This window comes from Bos indicus x Bos taurus, chromosome 12 (genome assembly GCF_003369695.1).
Source record: "Bos indicus x Bos taurus breed Angus x Brahman F1 hybrid chromosome 12, Bos_hybrid_MaternalHap_v2.0, whole genome shotgun sequence".
Lineage (NCBI taxonomy): Eukaryota > Metazoa > Chordata > Mammalia > Artiodactyla > Bovidae > Bos > Bos indicus x Bos taurus.
The window spans coordinates 25,929,094-25,950,868 of NC_040087.1; the positions used below are offsets into that span (position 1 = coordinate 25,929,094).

The window sequence follows — 21,775 nt, forward strand, 5'->3', positions numbered from 1 at the left end:
TTCTTGCCCACAGTAGTAGATAAAATAGTCACTTGAGTTAAATTCGCCCATTCCAGTCTATTTTAGTTCACTGATTCCTTTACTTCCGTCACCAGTCACATCCACAACTGGGTGTTGTTTTTGCTTTGTCTCTGTCTCTTCATTCTTTCTGGAGTTATTCCTCCACTCTTATCCATATTGGTGCCCATCCATATTGGGCACCTACTGACCTGGGGAGCTCATCTTTCAGTGTCATATCTTTTTGCCATTTCATATGGTTCATGGGGTTCTCAAAACAAGAATACTGAAGTGGTTTGTCATTCCCTTCTTCAGTGGACCACGTTTTGTTAGAACTCTCCTCCATGATGCATCCATCTTGAGTGTGGCTCTACAGGGCATGGTTCATAATTTCATCGAGCTAGACAAGGCTGTAGTCCATGTGACGTTTGATTAGTTTTCTGTGATTGTGGTTTTCAATCTGTCTGTCCTCTGAGGGATAAGGATAAGAGGCTTAAGGAAGTTTCCTGATGGAAGAGACTGACTGTGGGGGAAACTGGGTCTTGTTCTAATGGGCGGGGCCATACTCAGTAAATCTTTAATCCAATTTTCTGTTGATGGGCCAGACTATGTTCCCTCCCTGTTGTCTGACCTGAGACCAAACTATGGTGGAGGTAATGAAGATAATGACAACCTCCTTCAAAAGGTCCATGCACACACTGCCACACTCAGTGCCCCAGACCCTGCAGCACCCACCGTTGACCCACGCCTCCACAAGGGACTCCTGGACACTCACAGGCAAGTCTGCATCAGCCTCTTGTGGGGTTACTGCTCCTAAAACAAATCCCTTATAATTATACACTAAAAGTGACAAATAGATTCAAGGGATTAGATCTGATAGACAGAGTACCTTAAGAACTATGGACGGAGGTTCATAACATTGTACAGGAGGCAGTGATCAAGACCATCCCCAAAGAAAAAAAAAATGCAAAAAGGCAAAATGGTTGTCTGAGGAGGCTTTACAAACAGCTGAGAAAATAAGAGACTCTAAATGCAAAGGGGAAAAGGAAAGATACACCCATTTAAATGCAGAGCTCCAAAGAATAGCAAGGAGAGATAAGAAAGCCTTCCGCAGCAATCAATGCAAAGAAATAGAGGAAAACAATACAATGGGAAGATCTCTTCAAGAAAATGAGAGCCACCAAGGGAACATTTCATGCAAAGGTGGTCACAATAAAGGACAGAAACGGTATGGACCTAACAGAAGCAGAAGATATTAAGAAGAGGTGGTAAGAATACACAGAAGAACTCGACAAAAAAGACCTTCATGATCCAGATAATCATGATAGTGTGATCACTCACCTAGAACCAGACATCCTGGAATGCAAAGTCAAGTGGGCCTTAGGAAGCATAACTACGAACAACACTAGCACAGGCGATGGAACTCCAGTTGAGCTATATCAAATCCTTAAAGACGATGCTGTCAAAGTGCTGCACTCAGTATACCAGCAAATTTGGAAAAATCAGCAGGGGCCATAGAACTGAAAAAGGTCAATTTTCACTCGATTTACAAAGAAAGGCAACGCTAAAGAATGTTCAAATTACCAAACAACTGCACTCATCTCACACACTAGGAAAGTAATGCTCAAAATTCTCCAAGCCAGGCTCCAACAATATATGAACGGTGAACTTCCAGATGTTCAAGCTGGATTTAGAAAAGGCAGAGGAACCTGAGATCAAATTGCCAACATCTGTTGGATCATTGCAAAGCAACAGAGTTCCAGAAAAATATCTACTTCTGGTTTATTGACTACGCCAAAGCCTCTGACTGTGTGGACCACAACAAACTACGGAAAAATTTTCAAGAGATGGGAATACCCGACCACCTGACCTGCCTCCTGAGAAATCTGTATGCAGGTCAAGAAGCAACAGTTAGAACTGGATATGGAACAAAAGACTGGTTCCAAATCGGGAAAGGAGTACATCAAAGCTGTACATTGTCACCCTGCTCATTTAACTTATATGCAGAGTACATCAAGTGAAATTCCAGCCTGATAAAGCACAAGCTCGAATCAAGGTTGCTGGAAGAATTATCAATAACCTCAGATACACAGATGACACCACCCTTATGGCACAAAATGAAGAAGAACTAAAGAGCCTCTTGATGAAAGTGAAAGAGAGTGAAAAAGTTGGCTTAAAACTCAACATTCTGAAAATTATTATCATGACATCTGGTCCCATCAATTCCTAGAAAATAGATGGGAAACAATGGAAGCAGTAGGAGACTTTTTTGGGGGGAGCTCCAAAATCACTGCAGATGGTGACTGCAGCCATGAAATTAGAAGACACTTGTTCCTTGGAAGAAAAGCCATGACAAATCTGAAAAACATATTAAAAAGCAGAGACATTACTCTGTCAACAAAGGTCCAACTAGTCAAAGCTATGGTTTTTCCAGTAGTCATGTATGGATGTGAGTTTGACTATAAAGAAGGCTGAGCACCAAAGAACTGATGCTTTTGAACTACGGTGTTGGAGAAGACTCTTGAGAGCCCCTTGGACTGCAAGGAGATCCAACCAGTCAATCCTAAAGGAAATCAGTTCTGAATATTCATTGGAAGGACTGATGCTGAAACCCCAATACTCTGGGCCACCTGATGCAAAGAACTGACTCACTGGAAAAGACCCTGATGCTGGGAAAGACTGAAGGCAGGAGAAGGGGATGACAAGGATGAGATGGTCGGATGGCAACATCGACTCAATGGACATGAGTTTGAGTAAACTCCGGGAGTTTGTGATGGACAGGGAAGCCTGGCATACTGCATTTCATGGGGTCCCAAAGAGTGGGACACGACTGAACTGAACTGAACTGAACTGAGGTAAACTGCATAAAAATTAGCAGAATGCCAAAGAGAAAAGAAAATACAGAGCCCAACCACTCTACCAGTTATTCTCTTTTGATCTTCAGTTCCCCTAGCTTTGGCCTCTTTATATGCAGATCAGTATCTCCTAAACAGCCAGGTATTATCTTTGAGAACATCACATACCCTAATGTGCCACATCCAATCTGTTATCATATCCTATCAAATTTTACTTCCAAAATATGTCTCTTATTTACCTTCCTGTTTAATCTCTACTGCCACCACCCTCATTCTAAGCCACAGCATTTCTTACGTAGAAAGCAACAGCCTCCAATTGGTTTCGTCAGTTTTCCTCCCTGCTCTTCTATTCCCTCACTGTATTCAGAATACTTTGTACAACTATATGATACTTGTAGTAGGCAGAACAATGCTCCCTCCCTTCCAACGATATCCACATCCTACTCTCCATAGCCTGTGAATATTACCTTACATTCAATGTAAGGGCTTCGAAGAGACCATCCTGAATTACCCAGGTGGACTCAATCAAACTCCAAAGCAGAAAGTCTTTCCTGGTTGTGCCAAGAGGAAGATGTGACTCCAGAACAGTCTGAAAGATGCCCTGTTCTTGGTTTCAAACATGGAGGGAGAAGGAAGAAGGCCATAAACCAAAGAATATGAGTAGCCTTGGGAAGCTGGAAAAGACAAAGAAAATGGATCTCCTCAAGAGCCTCCAGAAAGGAATGTAGTCTTGAGGACGTCGTGATTTTAGTCCAGTTAGAAGTCCATGTTAGACTTCTTATCTACAGTAATGTAAAATAATAAATTTGTGTTGTTTCAGGTCAGTAAGTCTGTGGTAATTTGTTATGGCAGCAATAGAACACTAATGCAACACTCCTCTGCTTAGTTTAAAAACCACAATCTTGCAAGCCCTACATGTTTTAGTTCCTGCCTATCTATATAAATTCATGGAATGATTCTCTTTCCCGTCATTCTTGTGTTCCATTCACATATGTTTGCAAAATATGCCAAGGAATTCCTCAGAAAACGCAGCCACATATTCATCCTTCGTTTCAAAGTTTAATATTGCTTCCTTGAGGCTTTTTTTGAACCTTAAATTCAGTCAGTTCAGTTGCTCAGTCGTGTTCGACTCTTTGTGACCCTATGGACTGCAGCACTCCAGGCTTCTCTATTCATCACCAACTCCCGGAGCTTGCTCAAACTCATGTCCATCGAATCGGTGATGCCATCCAACCATCTCATCCTCTGTTGTCCTCTTCTCCTGCCTTCAATTTTTCCCAGCATCAGGGTCTTTTCCAATCAATCAGTTCTTCATATCAGGTGGCCAGAGGATTGGAGCTTCAGCTTCAGCATCAGTCCTTTCAATGAATATTCAGGATTGATTTCCTTCAGGATGGACTGGTTGCATCTCCTTGCAGTCCAAGGGATTCTCAACAGTCTTCTCCAACACCACAGTTCAAAAGCATCAATTCTTAAGCGCTCAGCTTTCTTTATCGTCCAATTCTCACATCCATACATGACTACTGGAAAAACCATAGCTTTGACTAGATGGACCCTTGTTAGCAAAGTAATGTCTCTGCTTTTTAATATGCTGTCTAGGTTGGTCATAGCTTTTCTTCCAAGTAGCTAACATCTTTTAATTCATGGCTGCAGTCACCAACTGCAGTGATTTTGGAATCAAAATATAGGCAGCCTCTAAAAGCTAGGAAAGAGAAGGAAACAGATTCTCCCTTAAAGCGTTCCAAAGGAATACCATCCTGAAAACACCCTGGTTTTAGTTCAGTAAGACCCAGTTATTAATGAGGTTATTAATGTTTTTCCTGGCAATCTTGATTTCAGCTTGCGCTTCATCCAGCCCAGCATGCCTTATGATGTATACTCTGCATATAACAGCCTTGATGTACTCTTCCTGATTTGGAACCAGTCTGTTGTTCCACGTCCAGTTCTAACTGTTGCTTCTTGACTTGCATGCAGATTTCTCAGGAGGCAGGTAAGATGGCTTGGTATTCCCATCTCTTGAAGAATTTTCCAGTTTGTTGTAATCCACACAAAGGCTAAACTCAAAGGCTTTAGCATAGTTGATGAAGCAGATGTTTCTTTGGAACTCTCTTGCTTTTTCTATGATCCAATGGATGTTGGCAATTTGATCTCTGGTTCCTCTGCCTTTTCTAAATCCAGCTTGAACATCTGGAAGATATCAGTTCAGGTACTGTTAAAGACTCACTTGGAGAATTTTGAGCATTACTTTGCTAGTGTGTGAGATGCGTGCAGATGTGCAGTAGTTTGAACATTCTTTGGCATTTCTCTTCTTTGGGATTGGAATGAAAACTGACCTTTTCCAGGGTTGTGGCTACTGATGAGTTTTCCAAATTGGCTGCCATATTGAGTGTAGCACTTTCACAGCATCATCTTTTAGATTTGAAATAGCTCAGCTGGAATTCCATCACCTCCATTAGCTTCGTTCATAGTGATGCTTCCTAAGGCCCACTTGATTTTGCACTCCAGGATATCTGGCTCTAGGTGAGTGATCACACCATCATGGTTGCCTGGGACATTAAGGCTTTTTTTTGTATAGTTCTTCTGTGTATTCTTGCCACTTCTTTGTAATATTTCTGCTTCTGTTAGGTCCATAGTGTTTCTGTCCTTTATTGTGCACATTTTTACATGAAATGTTCCCTTGGTATCTCTATCTTGAAGAGATCTCTCATCTTTCGCATTCTATTGTTTTCCTCTATTTCTAAATTAAATTAGGTTTCTTCTTTTGTATGGTCTCATGAAAGCGTTAGTCACTCAGTCGTGTCTGACTCTGTGGCCCCATGGACTGTAGAAGTTCAGGCTCCTATATCCATGGAATAAGAATACTGGAGTGGGTAGCCACTACCTTCTCAAGGGGATCTTCCCAACCCAGGGATTGAACCCAGGTCTCCTCATTGTAGGCAGATTTTTAAACATCTGATGTACCAAGGCTCATAATACTGTGAAATTTTATTTTTTAGAGTGCAACATAGCTTGCAATTATATTATTTAATTGTGTGGTTTCTAAAAGTCTATCTCTTTCACAAGAATGGTACCTTCATAAAGATAAAAACTTAGTGCCCACTATTATGTATATCCAATACCTAGTATGTAACAGGAAACTATTTATTCAGCAAATATATACTGAATAAATCTTAAAGTAAACGGAAAGAAAGATTAAATTAGAAGATTAAAAAAAAAAAAGAGGTGGCAGGCTTTTGTTGGTTTCCTTTACTAATATCGAAAGCAGACATTTATTTTAAAGAGTAGAAGTTTTGGAAAAATATTTGCTAGGAGTAACTGAAAATTACATAATTTTCACCTCTAAATAATATAAAATATATAGTGTATCTGACATCAACATGTAATTAGAACTTGAATGTAACTATTTATTTAAAAATATGAGTTTAATTTCTAGGTATTAATTAAATAAAAACTGCGTGGTAAAAATATTTGCATATAAACTGTTGGCATATCCTTCACTGTTTCCTTTGTATACAATTCTAAGAGTATAATTAGTGGGTTAAGGATTATGAATATTTTTATGCTATGTAAAATGCACATATCTGCATTCTTACCCTTCAAAATTTTACCCAATTTGAAAATTATGGGGGGAGAAGCCAAGATGGCGGAGGAGTAGGACGGGGAGAACACTTTCTCCCCCACAAATTCATCAAAAGAGCATTTAAACGTCGAGTAAATTCCACAAAACAACTTCTGAATGCCGGCAGAGGACATCAGGCACCCAGAAAAGCAACCCAACTCTTCGAAAGGAGGTAGGAAAAAATATTAAAGACAAAAAAAGAGACAAAAGAGGGAGGGACGGAGTTCCGTCCCGGGAAGGGAATCTTAAAAAGAGAGAAGTTTCCAAACATCAGGAAACCTTCTCACTGCCGAATCTGTGCCGAGCTTTGGAAGCACAGAGGGCAACATAACAGGGAGAAAAAATAAATAAACAATTAAAACTCGCAGATTGCGAGCCCTACAGTAACTCCCCCAGCGGAGAAGCGGCGCAGACCCCTGCATCCGCCATTAGCAAGCGGGGGCTGGGCAGGGAGGCGCGGCGCGGGCTGCATCGCTGAGAGTAAGAATCTGGCCTGAATACCCTGAGCACTATCTGAGCGAAATAATTTGGGCTAGCAAACCAGACTGTGGGATATCTACCACGCGAAAAGCCAGCCCTAACCTAAGACCGCCAGGCCCGCGCACGGAACAAAGGACTGAACAGAGATAGCCGGCTGCAGACCTTCCCCCTCCGGTGACAGGCAGCCAGAGCTGGAAGGGGGCAATCGCAGCCCCAGAGAGACATTATCTATAAAACTGTAAGCAGGCTTCTTTGCTAACTAAACTTCTTGGGGGTCTGGACGGTCAACATCTGCCTGAGAAGGTGTACCAGTTTTACACCCAGATAACCGAGTGGCGGGGAGGCGATAAGTCGCAGCATTGGCACTCGCCAAACACCTCATCACCTGAGCTGCTCGGACCTGGGAAGAGCACAAAACGCAGGCCCAACTGAGTCTGCGCCTCTGAGGACTACCCGAGTGCCTGAACCTGAGCGGCTTGGACCTGGGAGGTGCATGCAACCCAGGACCGGCCTCGGATTGTTCCTGGCGGAACAACCTAGAGCCCGAGCAGTGTGGGCAGGGTGGCTACACGTGCCGTGAGCGGGGGCAGACCCAGGGTGGCTGAGGCACTGCGAGCCCACGCCAGTGTTATTTGTTTGCAGCATTCCTCCCTCCCTCCCCACAGTGCGACTGAACAAGTAAGCCTAAAAAAAAAAAAAAAAAAGTGTCTTCCACCGTCCCCTTTGTGTCAGGGCGGAAACCAGATACTGAAGAGACTAGCAAACAGAAGAAGATATAACAGAGGGAAATGCCTTGGAAGCTACAGGCAATAGATCAAAACCCTGTGGTTACTACGGACTACATAGGAAGGGGCCTATAGATCTTGAGAAATATAAGTCTGACCAAGGAACTAGCCAAAACTGAACTGAACCCACAACACCCACAACAAAACCAAGAAAGTCCTAGACATATTTTTATTATTTTTACGATCATTCTTTCTTTAATTAAAAAAAAAATTTAAGTCCTCTATTGTTCCTTTAATTTTCACTTTCATAACCTATTACTTTGCAAAAAAAAAAAAAGACCCTATTTTTTTTTCTTCAGAAAACTTCATATATATATATATTTTATAATTTTTTGACCTTGTTTTTTTTTTTTTCCTTCTTTTCTTTAACATTGTATTTTTGAAATTCCAAACTCTACTCTAGATTTTTAATTTTCGCTTTTTGGTATATGTTATCAATTTTGTACCTACAGTTTTTTTTTATATAATCTCTGTGACTTTTTTTTTTTCTTCTTCTTCTCTGTTTCTTTCTCTTCTTCTTTTATATAACATTGTATATCTGAAATTCCAAACTCTACTCTAGATTTTTAATTTATGCTTTTTGGTATTTGATATCAATTTTGTACCTGTATTTTCTTTATAATTTTTGTGACATTGTTTTTGTTTGTTTCTCTCTTTATTTTTCTTCTTCTTCTTTTTTTTAACATTGTATTTTTGAAATTCCAAACTCTACTCTAGATTTTTAATTTTTGCTTTTTGGTATTAGTTATCAATTTTGTACCTGTACTTTCTTTATAATTTTCGCGACCTTGTTTGTTTTTGTTTGTTCATTTTTTCTCTCCTTCTTTTCCTTCTTCTTTTCTTTAACATCGTATTTTTGACATTCCAAACTCTACTCTAGATTTTTTAATTTTTGCTTTTATGTATTTGTTACCAATTTTGTACCTTTAAGAACCCAATCTTCAGGACCCATTTTTCACTAGGGAGCGAGATTACTGGCTTGACTGCTCTCTCCCCCTTTGGACTCTCCTTTTTCTCTACCAGGTCGCCTGTGTCTCCTCCCTAACCCCTCTCTACTCTACCCAACTCTGTGAGTTTCTGTGTGTTCCAGACGGTGGAGAACACTTAGGGAACTGATTACTGGCTGGATCTGTCTCCCTCCTTTTCATTCCCCCCTTTTATCCTTCTGGCCACCTCTGTCACCTTCCTCCTTCTTCTCTTCTCTGTATAACTCCGTGAACATCTCTGAGTGGTCCAGTTGTGGAGTGCACATAAGGAAGTGACTACTGGCGAGCCCACTCTCTCCACTGATTCACCTCATCTCATTTGGGTCACCTCTAACTCCCTCCTCCCTCTTCTCTTCTACATGTAACCCTGTGAACCTCTCTGAGTGACCTTCACCGTAGAGAAACTTTTCATCTTTAATGTAGATGTTTTATCAATGGTGCTGTATAGAAGGAGAAGTTTTGAAACTACTGTAAAAATAAGACCGATAACCGGAAGCAGGAGACTTAAGTCCAAACCCTGACTCCAGGGAACTCCTGACTCCAAGGAACATTAATTGACAGGAGCTCATCAAATGCCTCCATACCGACACTGAAACCAAGCACCACACGAGGGCCAACAAGTTCCAGGGCAAGACATACCAAGCAAATTCTCCAGCAACAAAGGAACACAGCCCTGAGCTTCAAGATACAGGCTGCCCAAAGTCACCCCAAAACTATAGACATCTCATAACTCATTACTGGACATTTCATTGCACTCCAGAGAGAAGAAATACAGCACCACCCACCAGAACACCGACACAAGCTTCCCTAACCAGGAAACCTTGACAAGCCACCTGTACAAACCCACACACAGTGAGGAAACGCCACAATAAAGAGAACTCCACAAACTGCCAGAATACAGACAGGACACCCCAAACTCAGCAATTTAAACAAGATGAAGAGACAGAGGAATACTCAGCAGATAAAGGAACAGGATAAATGCCCACCAAACCAAACAAAAGAGGAAGAGATAGGGAATCTACCTGATAAAGAATTCCGAATAATGATAGTGAAATTGATCCAAAATCTTGAAACTAAAATGGAATCACAGATAAATAGCCTGGAGACAAGGATTGAGAAGATGCAAGAAAAGTTTAACAAGGACCTAGAATAAATAAAAAAGAGTCAATATATAATGAATAATACAATAAATGAAATTAAAAACATTCTGGAGGCAACAAATAGTAGAATAACAGAGGCAGAAGATAGGATTAGTGAATTAGAAGATAGAATGGTAGAAATAAATGAATCAGAGAGGATAAAAGAAAAACGAATTAAAAGAAATGAGGACAATCTCAGAGACCTCCAGGACAATATTAAACGCTACAACATTCGAATCATAGGGGTTCCAGAAGAAGAAGACAAAAAGAAAGACCATGAGAAAATACTTGAGGAGATAATAGTTGAAAACTTCCCTAAAATGAGGAAGGAAATAATCACCCAAGTCCAAGAAACCCAGAGAGTCCCAAACAGGATAAACCCAAGCAGAAACACCCCAAGACACATATTAATCAAATTAACAAAGATCAAACACAAAGAACAAATATTAAAAGCAGCAAGGGAAAAACAACAAATAATACACAAGGGAATTCCCATAAGGATAACAGCTGATCTTTCAATAGAAACTCTTCAAGCTAGGAGGGAATGGCAAGACATACTTAAAACGATGAAAGAAAATAATCTACAGCCCAGATTATTGTACCCAGCAAGGATCTCATTCAAGTATGAAGGAGAAATCAAAAGCTTTTCAGACAAGCAAAAGCTCAGAGAATTCTGCACCACCAAACCAGCTCTCCAACAAATACTAAAGAATATTCTCTAGACAGGAAACACAAAAACGGTGTATAAACTCAAACCCAAAACAATAAAGTAAATGGTAACGGGATCATACTTATCAGTAATTACCTTAAACGTAAATGGGTTGAATGCCCCAACCAAAAGACAAAGACTGGCTGAATGGATACAAAAATAAGACCCCTACATATGTTGTCTACAAGAGACCTACCTCAAAACAGGGGACACATACAGACTGAAAGTGAAGGGCTGGAAAAAGATTTTCCATGCAAATAGGGACCAAAAGAAAGCAGGAGTAGCAATACTCATATCAGATAAAATAGACTTTAAAACAAAGGCTGTGAAAAGAGACAAAGAAGGTCACTACATAATGATCAAAGGATCAATCCAAGAAGAAGATATAACAATTATAAATATATATGCACCCAACACGGGAGCACCACAGTACGTAAGACAAGTGCTAACAAGTATGAAAGGAGAAATTAACAATAACACAATAATAGTGGGAGACTTTAATACCCCACTCACACCTATGGATAGATCAATTAAACAGAAAATTAACAAGGAAAAACAAACTTTAAATGATACAATAGACCAGTCAGACCTAATTGATATCTATAGGACATTTCATCCCAAAACAATGAATTTCACCTTTTTCTCAAGCGCACATGGAACCTTCTCCAGGATAGATCACATCCTGGGCCATAAAGCTAGCCTTGGTAAATTCAAAAAAATAGAAATCATTCCAAGCATTTTTTCTGACCACAATGCAGTAAGATTAGATCTCAATTACAGGAGAAAAACTATTAAAAATTCCAACATATGGAGGCTGAACAACACGCTGCTGAATAACCAACAAATCACAGAAGAAATCAAAAAAGAAATAAAAATTTGCATAGAAACGAATGAAAATGAAAACACAACAACCCAAAACCGGTGGGACACGGTAAAAGCAGTTCTAAGGGGAAAGTTCAGAGCAATACAGGCACACCTCAAGAAACAAGAAAAAAGTCAAATAAATAACCTAACTCTACACCTAAAGCAACTAGAAAAGGAAGAAATGAAGAACCCCAGGGTTAGTAGAAGGAAAGGAATCTTAAAAATTAGAGCAGAAATAAATGCAAAAGAAACAAAAGAGACCATAGCAAAAATCAACAAAATCAAAAGCTGGTTCTTTGAAAGGATAAATAAAATTGACAAACCATTAGCCAGACTCATCAAGAAACAAAGGGAGAAAAATCAAATCAACAAAATTAGAAATGAAAATGGAAAGATCACAACAGAAAACACAGAAATACAAAGGATCATAAGAGACTACTATCAACAATTATATGCCAATAAAATGGACAACGTGGAAAAAATGGACAAATTCTTAGAAAAGTACAACTTTCCAAAACTCGACCAGGAAGAAATAGAAAATCTTAACAGACCCATCACAAGCACGGAAATTGAAACTGTAATCAAAAATCTTCCAGCAAACAAAAGCCCCGGTCCAGACGGCTTCACAGCTGAATTCTACCAAAAATTTAGAGAAGAGCTAACACCTATCCTGCTCAAACTCTTCCAAAAAATTGCAGAGGAAGGTAAACTTCCAAACTCATTCTATGAGGCCACCATCACCCTAATACCAAAACCTGACAAAGATCCCACAAAAAAAGAAAACTACAGGCCAATATCCCTGATGAACATAGATGCAAAAATCCTTAACAAAATTCTAGCAATCAGAATCCAACAACACATTAAAAAGATCATACACCATGATCAAGTGGGCTTTATCCCAGGGATGCAAGGATTCTTCAATATCCGCAAATCAATCAATGTAATACACCACATTAACAAATTGAACACTAAAAACCATATGATTATCTCAATAGATGCAGAGAAAGCCTTTGACAAAATTCAACATCCATTTATGATAAAAACTCTCCAGAAAGCAGGAATAGAAGGAACATACCTCAACATAATAAAAGCTATATATGACAAACCCACAGCAAACATTATCCTCAATGGTGAAAAACTGAAAGCATTTCCTCTAAAGTCAGGAACAAGACAAGGGTGCCCACTCTCACCATTACTATTCAACATAGTTTTGGAAGTTTTGGCCACAGCAATCAGAGCAGAAAAAGAAATAAAAGGAATCCAAATTGGAAAAGAAGAAGTAAAACTCTCACTATTTGCAGATGACATGATCCTCTACATAGAAAACCCTAAAGATTCCACCAGAAAATTACTAGAACTAATCAATGACTATAGTAAAGTTGCAGGATATAAAATCAACACACAGAAATCCCTTGCATTCCTATACACTAATAATGAGAAAACAGAAAGAGAAATTAAGGAAACAATTCCATTCACCATTGCAACGGAAAGAATAAAATACTTAGGAATATATCTACCTAAAGAAACTAAAGACCTATATATAGAAAACTATAAAACACTGGTGAAAGAAATCAAAGAGGACACTAATAGATGGAGAAAAATATACCATGTTCATGGATTGGAAGAATCAATACAGTGAAAATGAGTATACTATCCAAAGCAATTTATAGATTCAATGCAATCCCTATTAAGCTACGAACAGTATTCTTCACAAAGCTAGAACAAATAATTTCACAATTTGTATGGAAATACAAAAAACCTCGAATAGCCAAAGCGATCCTGAGAAAGAAGAATGGAACTGGAGGAATCAACCTACCTGACTTCAGGCTCTACTACAAAGCCACAGTTATCAAGACAGTATGGTACTGGCACAAAGACAGAAATATAGATCAATGGAATAAAATAGAAAGCCCAGAGATAAATCCACGCACATATGGACACCTTATCTTTGACAAAGGAGGCAAGAATATACAATGGATTAAAGACAATCTCTTTAACAAGTGGTGCTGGGAAATCTGGTCAACCACTTGTAAAAGAATGAAACTAGACCACTTTCTAACACCATACACAAAAATAAACTCAAAATGGATTAAAGATCTAAACGTAAGACCAGAAACTATAAAACTCCTAGAGGAGAACATAGGCAAAACACTCTCCGACATACATCACAGCAGGATCCTCTATGACCCACCTCCCAGAATATTGGAAATAAAAGCAAAAATAAACAAATGGGACCTAATTAACCTTAAAAGCTTCTGCACATTAAAGGAAACTATTAGCAAGGTGAAAAGACAGCCTTCAGAATGGGAGAAAATAATAGCAAATGAAGCAACTGACAAACAACTAATCTCAAAAATATACAAGCAACTCCTACAGCTCAACTCCAGAAAAATAAACAACCCAATCAAAAAATGGGCCAAAGAACTAAATAGACATTTCTCCAAAGAAGACATACAGATGGCTAACAAACACATGAAAAGATGCTCAACATCACTCATTATCAAAGAAATGCAAATCAAAACCACTATGAGGTACCATTTCACAACAGAATGGCTGCTATCCAAAAGTCTACAAGCAATAAATGCTGGAGAGGGTGTGGAGAAAAGGGAACCCTCTTACACTGTTGGTGGGAATGCAAACTAGTACAGCCACTATGGAGAACAGTGTGGAGATTCCTTAAAAAACTGGAAATAGAACTGCCTTATGATCCAGAAATCCCACTGCTGGCCACACACACTGAAGAAACCAGAAGGGAAAGAGACACGTGTACCCCAATGTTCATCGCAGCACTGTTTATAATAGCCAGGACATGGAAGCAACCTAGATGCCCATCAGCAGATGAATGGATAAGAAAGCTGTGGTACATATACACAATGGAGTATTACTCAGCCATTAAAAAGAATACATTTGAATCAGTTCTAATGAGGTGGATGAAACTGGAGCCTATTATACAGAGGGAAGTAAGCCAGAAGGAAAAACATAAATACAGTATACTAACGCATACATATGGAATTTAGAAAGATGGTAACAATAACCCGGTGTACGAGACAGCAAAACAGACACTGATGTATAGAACAGTCTTACGGACTCTGTGGGAGAGAGACAGGGTGGGAAGATTTGGGAGAATGACGTTGAAACATGTAAAATATCATGTAAGAAACGAGTTGCCAGTCCAGGTTCGACGCACAATACTGGATGCTTGGGGCTAGTGCACTGGGACGACCCAGAGGGATGGTATGGGGAGGGAGGAGGGAGGAGGGTTCAGGATGGGGAACACATGTATACCTGTGGCGGATTCATTTTGATATTTGGAAAACTAATACAATTATGTAAAGTTTAAAAATAAAATTAAAAAAAAAAAAAGAAAATTATGGTGCAGTTTTGCTTCAACATAAATGTATTGATTATTAGTAGACTTTTTACTTTTTTTTAAATCTTTTATTTTATATAGGAGTATAGCCGATTAACAATGCTGTAATGATTAATAGCAGATTTACATAAATCTTATTTGTACTTACATTGCGTGTTAACTGTTTAGTTTTCTTTTTTAATATTTTTTCATCACTATGATACATTCTTTTAATTGATCTGCAAGAACTTTTTATTTACTAAAGCTTTTATTTATTAACTTTTATCAATATAAACTTTTTTCTGTTTGCATTTTTTCTTTTAATTTTGTTAATATTTTTAGAGATGCAGAGAGATAAAACTTTTTAGCTGTATTTTTACAACTTCATATTTTGATGTTATGATTTAAAACATCTTTTCTTATTTAAAATATTAATTTTAATTTTCTTGAATGATGTTCAGTTTCCTTTTTAGCTTTATTTATTTTTTCTTTTACTTTTTTTTAAATTTTATTTTATTTTTAAACTTTACAATATTGTATTAGTTTTGCCAAATATTGAAATGAATCTGCCACAGGTATACCTGCGTTCCCCATCCTGAACCCTCCACCCTCCTCCCTCCCCTCCCCTCCCTCTGGGTCATCCCAGTGCACCAGCCCCAAGCATTCAGTACCGTGCATCGAACCTGGACTGGCAACTCGTTTCATACATGATATTATACATGTTTCAATGCTATTTTCCCAAATCTCCCCACCCTCTCCCTCTCCCACAGAGTCCATCAGACTGATCTATACATCGGTGTCTCTTTTGCTGTCTCATACACAGGGTTATTGTTTCCATCTTTCTAAATTCCATATACATGCGTTAGTATACTGTATTGGTGTTTTTTTTCTGGCTTACTTCACTCTGTATAATAGGTTCCAGTTTCATCCATCTCATTAGAACTGATTCAAATGTATTCTTTTTAATGGCTGAGTAATACTCCATTGTGTATATGTACCACAGCTTTCTTATCCATTCATTTGCTGATGGGCATCTAGGTTGCTTCCATGTCCTGGCTATTATAAACAGTGCTGCGATGAACATTGGGGTACACGTGTCTCTTTCCCTTCTGGTTTCCTCAGTGTGTATGCCCAGCAGTGGGATTGCTGAATTTTAATACATGCAGAATTTATTTAGCATGACATATGAAATAAGTATATAAATTAAATTTTTTTCAATTGGCTACCTCATTTGCTAATCCTACCTCTTGCCAAATACTTCTCCTTAAATTTGGTTAGAAAAGTTATACTCATCATATATGAGATACTCACACAAATTCCAGCCTGATTATCAACTGCTTATGCCATACATCTGTTCTTATACAAGTAGCACAATACCCTTATTTAGCACAATTCCCTAATTATAAATTATTTAGCACAATACCCTAATTATTAAAAATAATTCTTTTCCCTGAAAATAAATTGTTAGAGGAAAACTATACAATGTATTTATGTTTAAGTTCACTTAAATATTAATGTTGTTTCAAACCTAATGTGAAATAATTACCATAAAACTTCAATCACAACTAGGACATGTCATCAATAAAAATTTATTTTCTGTTTTTAGTGTTTATTAATTAAATACATTTTATGTCTACCATCAGTATTAAACTTAAAAAAAAAGTGTTTAGCATTCTCACTGGCTTACTCATTTACTTGACAAATATTTTTATTTTATTTTATTTTTTAACTTTAAAATATCGTATTGGTTTTGCCATATGTCAAAATGAATCCGCCACAGGTATACATGTGTTCTCCATCCTGAGCCCTCCTCTCTCCTCCCTCCCCATACCATCCTTCTGGGTCGTCCCAGTGCACTAGCACCAAGCATCCAGTATCATGCATCGAACCTGGAGTGGTGACTTGTTTCATATATGATATTATACATGTTTCAATGCCATTCTTCCAAATCATCCCACCCTCTCCCTCTCCCACAGAGTCCATAAGACTGTTCTATACATCAGTGTCTCTTTTGCTGTCTCGTATACAGGGTTATCGTTACCATCTTTCTAACTGTATTAACTTCCAAGTGTCATGCTAGGGTTAGGGATTACCTTCTTCAAGCACACATTCTAATAGACAATTAAACAAATAAATAAACTGTATAAATTCAAGAAAGGAAATAAAAAGGATGCTGTGATAGAAAATAAGGTTATTGTGGGTGGAAGCTACTTCGCTATGGTAGCAGGGAAAGCTTCTGTGAGGAGGCGATGACCTTTAACCAGACACCTGAAGAATGAGTACTCTCCAGTCATATGAAATATAGGGAAGAGAGCCAAAACTTAGAACAACAAACAAAGATCACGAGGCAGGAAAGTGCTTGGCATAATTAAAGAACTAAGTTAGTTTGATTGTGGCATAGTGAGCAAAGGCAAGAACCACATGAAATGAAGTTACGAAGGTTGTGATATTTTACTGTAAATGTTATGAGAAATGTTTTATGTTAAAAAGAGACATAACTTCATTTATATTTTAAAATGAACTTCAGCAAAACTATAAAAAAAAAAAGAACAAAGATTAACAAGACAAGAGGTGAGAAAATCACTTAAGAGATGATTGTAGTAATCCAGGAAAGTCAGAACCAGAGTACTCTTGCCACAATTAAGACATTTAACTTTGTTCACAAAACTATAGGAATTTATTAGAAATTTTTAGAAAGAAAAATCATTATATTGGCTCTATTAGAAAAGATTATATGAATATATTATATTAAATATAAATTATACTTCATTACATTATTTTATTTTATATAATAGTGTTACTTAAAATTTTGTCATCAGTAACAGACTAGAGACAAGTCCAATGAAGAAATTATACAATTCTCAAAGAAGGGCTATGGCTTTGAACTGAAGAACTATCGAAGATGAAGAAGAGAGAGGCCAAAGAGCTAGTTCAGAATTTTCTAAAAGGCTTAATCATGAGGGAAAAAAAGGGAGTGAAAAGTGAAGGAGCTGAAAAATAGTCCAGATCAGTCGTCTCAAAACAGAAAATAAAGCACAATAGCTTGTATTATTTGACTCCATAGACATAAATTTAAACTTCAATAAATATCATCAGAATGAAGGTAACATTGGGAAAAAACACAAATATTATCCATGTTGTTCACTGAGAGTGTGTGCACAGGTGATCAATCTACACAAATGTCATTATACTTGTAACTTTTTCAGTATATATAATAAATAAAAAGTTTTAAGCAAAGAGTGATTCCCCCAAAGAAATGTCTCTATAAACAATTTGAACAAATATTGGGAATATAAGTACTTAAAGTATATAGTGTGATGAACTTTTGCTTGTGAACTTATCTACGTAGAAATGGCAATATTAGTATTCATGGGAATAACATATGGCTTGTCTATTTTTGTTTTGTTTCAATAACATGCAGAATGGAGAAAGCTATTTTACAGAGGTATGTTGACAGAATGAGAATTCCGAGAGCTCAGAACATGTATCTATTTTACAACTTTTATCCAAAACGAAGCTAGAAATACTGTATCTTCAAAATACATCCTCAATGTTCATCAACACTCAATTCCAATAATTTATATTATACAGTTATAATCAAGCATAAATATATTTCAATTAAAGATTTCATTTTAATAAATGTCTTAATTATGAATCTTCTTTTAATGAAAAATATAAGATATTCTATCAAATACATAAAATGACAGGAGATAACTTTCCAAGATGAGTAAAATTAAGATCACTTAAAGATTGAGATACTTTACTGGCAATAACTGTCAAATATTAAATAGTATTATTAAAATAATTATTACTAAACTATGGAAAATGTTGTAGAAACTGCATACTACCAAAATTATAACTTTTATTTTTGTCCTTTAATCTATTCTGATACATGCTGCAATCTCTCCTGCTTGAAAGTACTGAGTTCATTTAACAAATATTATATGTCTGACAAAGAAGCCAGCCCTATTACATATTTACAACTGGAATGAAACTATTTTCTTATCTTGCAAAAATACTATGAATTGACTTTGCATTTCCAACATCACCAACAGAACTTTTCTTCTTAATAACCACTGCATGACAGCATGCAGTAATAGTCTTTTATGATCACCTTCCATATTATCACATAATAAAGAGAAGAGGAAATTCACCACATCAGCCTTAAAGTAATTCAAAATTTTAAAATACCCTTAAGACCTTTGTGCAGTTCAGCTAAAATTGTTTCATAGCAAACCTTTCTAGATAAAGAAAGCAGTGCACAGATATTCTGATGCAGGCTTCTGAATCTGGTTAACTACTCCAGAGCATATTCCAGTCACTGAAGTTAACCTTTTAGAACAGACTTCTACACAAAACAAACTCCAGACAACAATCCATCTAATCTAGTCTAATCCTTCTTAGTTTATACAACTCAGATACTTTTTGTAAGCACCAAAATCTGAAAAGAATTTTTTTCCTTTATATTATCATTATGTTCAAATTTGCATTTATAAAAAAAATCAGTGCATTCAAATTATACTAAACACTTTGCTGCTTTATTTGTTCTATGAGTTGATCTTCCATATCATTAGCTGATGGATGAAGACACCGGTGATCATCTGGAGCTCAGGTACCTTCTCTAAAATTACTCCTGTTATTGGCAGAATTCAGTTTGTTGATGTTTGTAGGCTTAAGTCCCCCACTTTCTTGCTGACTGTTAGCCGGGAGGTACTCTCAGCTTCTACAAGGCAATCTCAGGTCTTTGCTGTTCAGCAACAAAGAACTTTCTTTATGTCATATCCCTTTCACACCAAGGTGCTCTCACAGCCTGTTCTAAACAAGCCAGAGAAAACTCTCAACCTTTACAGGGCTCCTGTGATTAGGTTACTTGAGCCATCTGTACAACTGCCTTTTCTTAAAAGCAACTGTGCTAACATATACTATATAACCTAGTCACAAGAATAAAATCCATCATATTCCCTGTGCCAGGAATTATACAGAGTGTGTACACAGGAAAATCCTGGGTCGGGGGTTGGGAGCAGAGTTTGGCTCACCTTTGTTCTTCACAGAATAATCTCATGTTAATCTTAACCAGAGACATCATTCTGGCTGTTTTATTTTTCATCTCTGAAACTTTCAATTGGTTCTTTAAAAACGCTTTCATTTTTCCCTGTATTATGTTAATTTTTTCCCTTAGATTGAAAAACATCATGGACATACTTAACAATAGCTGTTTGAATGCCCTGATCTGACAACTCTGCAATATGTATGTATCCCTTCTCAATCTGCTTCTGTTGACTGATTTTTTTGTTTCCAGCTTATGCATCACATTTTTTGTCTTTGCACACTTAACAAATTTTATTGAATGCTTAATGTTGAATAATTGCATTGATTGAAGAATTTTTTGAATTCCTTTGAAAAGAGTTGGAATTTTGTTCTGACAGAAAGTTAAATAATTATAGATCACTGTGATGTTTTTGAGGCTTGTTTAAAATCTTTTTACTTGTCATTCTACAGTAGCCTTCATTTTAGAGCTAATTCGGTCCCATTAACATGGTGGGACTTTTCTGTGATCTCTTCTGCATGCCACCACTGTGCATCTTATTATCCATATAATTAGGCAGCCTTAATTTGAAGATGATACTTAAAGAAATACAAGGGAATACAAATATAAAAACTATTTTGCTCTCAATAGCCAGGTACAAATACAACGTATTATATCTCCATGAAACCTGAGCCGTATGCTGAGATGTCTATAAACAACTACATTAATGAATGGTTATTGTATAACAATTGATGAAATTTAAGAATACCCAAACAGGTCAGGAGATGAGGTCAATATTACCTTTGTAAAATGAGTGGGCAAAGCTCTGCTCGGGAATTAACTTGGCAAGGAATCCATGGTTCAAACTTGGATGAGGGATAGATGGTATGACCACAACTGTGGAGAAAATCATGGAATCAAATTTGAGCCAGCATGTAACAACCTGCAACACGGTCCACTGAAGATCCAAGACAATTCTATATCACTGCAACATGCAAACAGTACTAGCAATAAAGACTGTGTCTCTGGAGGAAGGAAAGAAGTTATGTGTTAAGGGAAAGGAAATAACATACTTGTTAAGTAGAGTCATTTGCAACAAACACAGAGACATACAAACACACAAGAAAATCAGAACTGGAAGGTTTCACTAAAATATTGCTTGCTTTATACATACATGACTGAACGCATTAAAAATGAAGAGACAGTTGATTAACATATAGAGTCTCTGTGTTTTAAATGGTTGAAACACAGAAACTGGAGTGTTAGGATAACATTTAACTTGTCAAGTAAGAAGTTAAAAGTAAGATTATACTACAAAGAAATACCACGTTTATATACTCAAAATAAATACAGCATGCAACAATAAGGAATTAAACACAATCTGTATTTCCACACAGAAACAAAAAGTAAATGAGATATGATATGAGTATGGAAAACAAAATGCAGAGATTTGACCACTAATTTCTACTCGTTTTTTAAAATATTCAATAAATGTATATATCATATGCATTTATTTAGGAAGGATAATTTCCATTACAAACTAATCTAGTGGTACATGAAATAATCACTGGGCTGCTAAGGCAACACTGCAAACAATAGAGAAACAACCTTGAGGTAAACACTGGCAGGAAATGCAATAGACAAAAGGCGTCCTGTGATATTAAAATATTAGTTGCCAAAAATGTATCTATCATTTCCAAGCAGCGTAAACAAAGCTAATAATACATGAACTCCTACAACATAAGCATCTTCTATAGATGAGAAAGATAACATGACCCAAAACGGTTCACTGCTGTCTAGAAATTTCTGACTTTAGTCGATGCAACTTTGGTATAAAATTCAGAATGTATGTTTGTTTATGATACATCTCTGGCTGAATATTTAGCTACTGAATTAACTACACATATTGAAAGAAAGAAAGGCAGATGGAAAGAAAGAAAGATGCTACTGAGCTTGGCTACAAAGA

The 21,775-nt window shown here is 37.2% G+C and overlaps 1 protein-coding gene across 11 annotated transcripts in view; it reads right to left on the reverse strand.

Moving 5' to 3' along the window:
- The window catches only part of NBEA (neurobeachin), a 673,417-nt gene that overhangs the window by 418,057 nt on the left and 233,585 nt on the right, over positions 1–21,775 (reverse strand). For 9 of the 11 annotated variants that reach the window (XM_027557433.1, XM_027557431.1, XM_027557423.1 and 6 more), the window contains one exon: positions 20,611–20,706. The exons of the other annotated variants lie outside the window; for them this stretch is intronic. In XM_027557433.1, the coding sequence (XP_027413234.1) occupies positions 20,611–20,706 (96 nt within the window). The remainder of the gene's footprint in view (positions 1–20,610; positions 20,707–21,775) is intronic. 11 annotated transcript variants of the gene reach the window in all.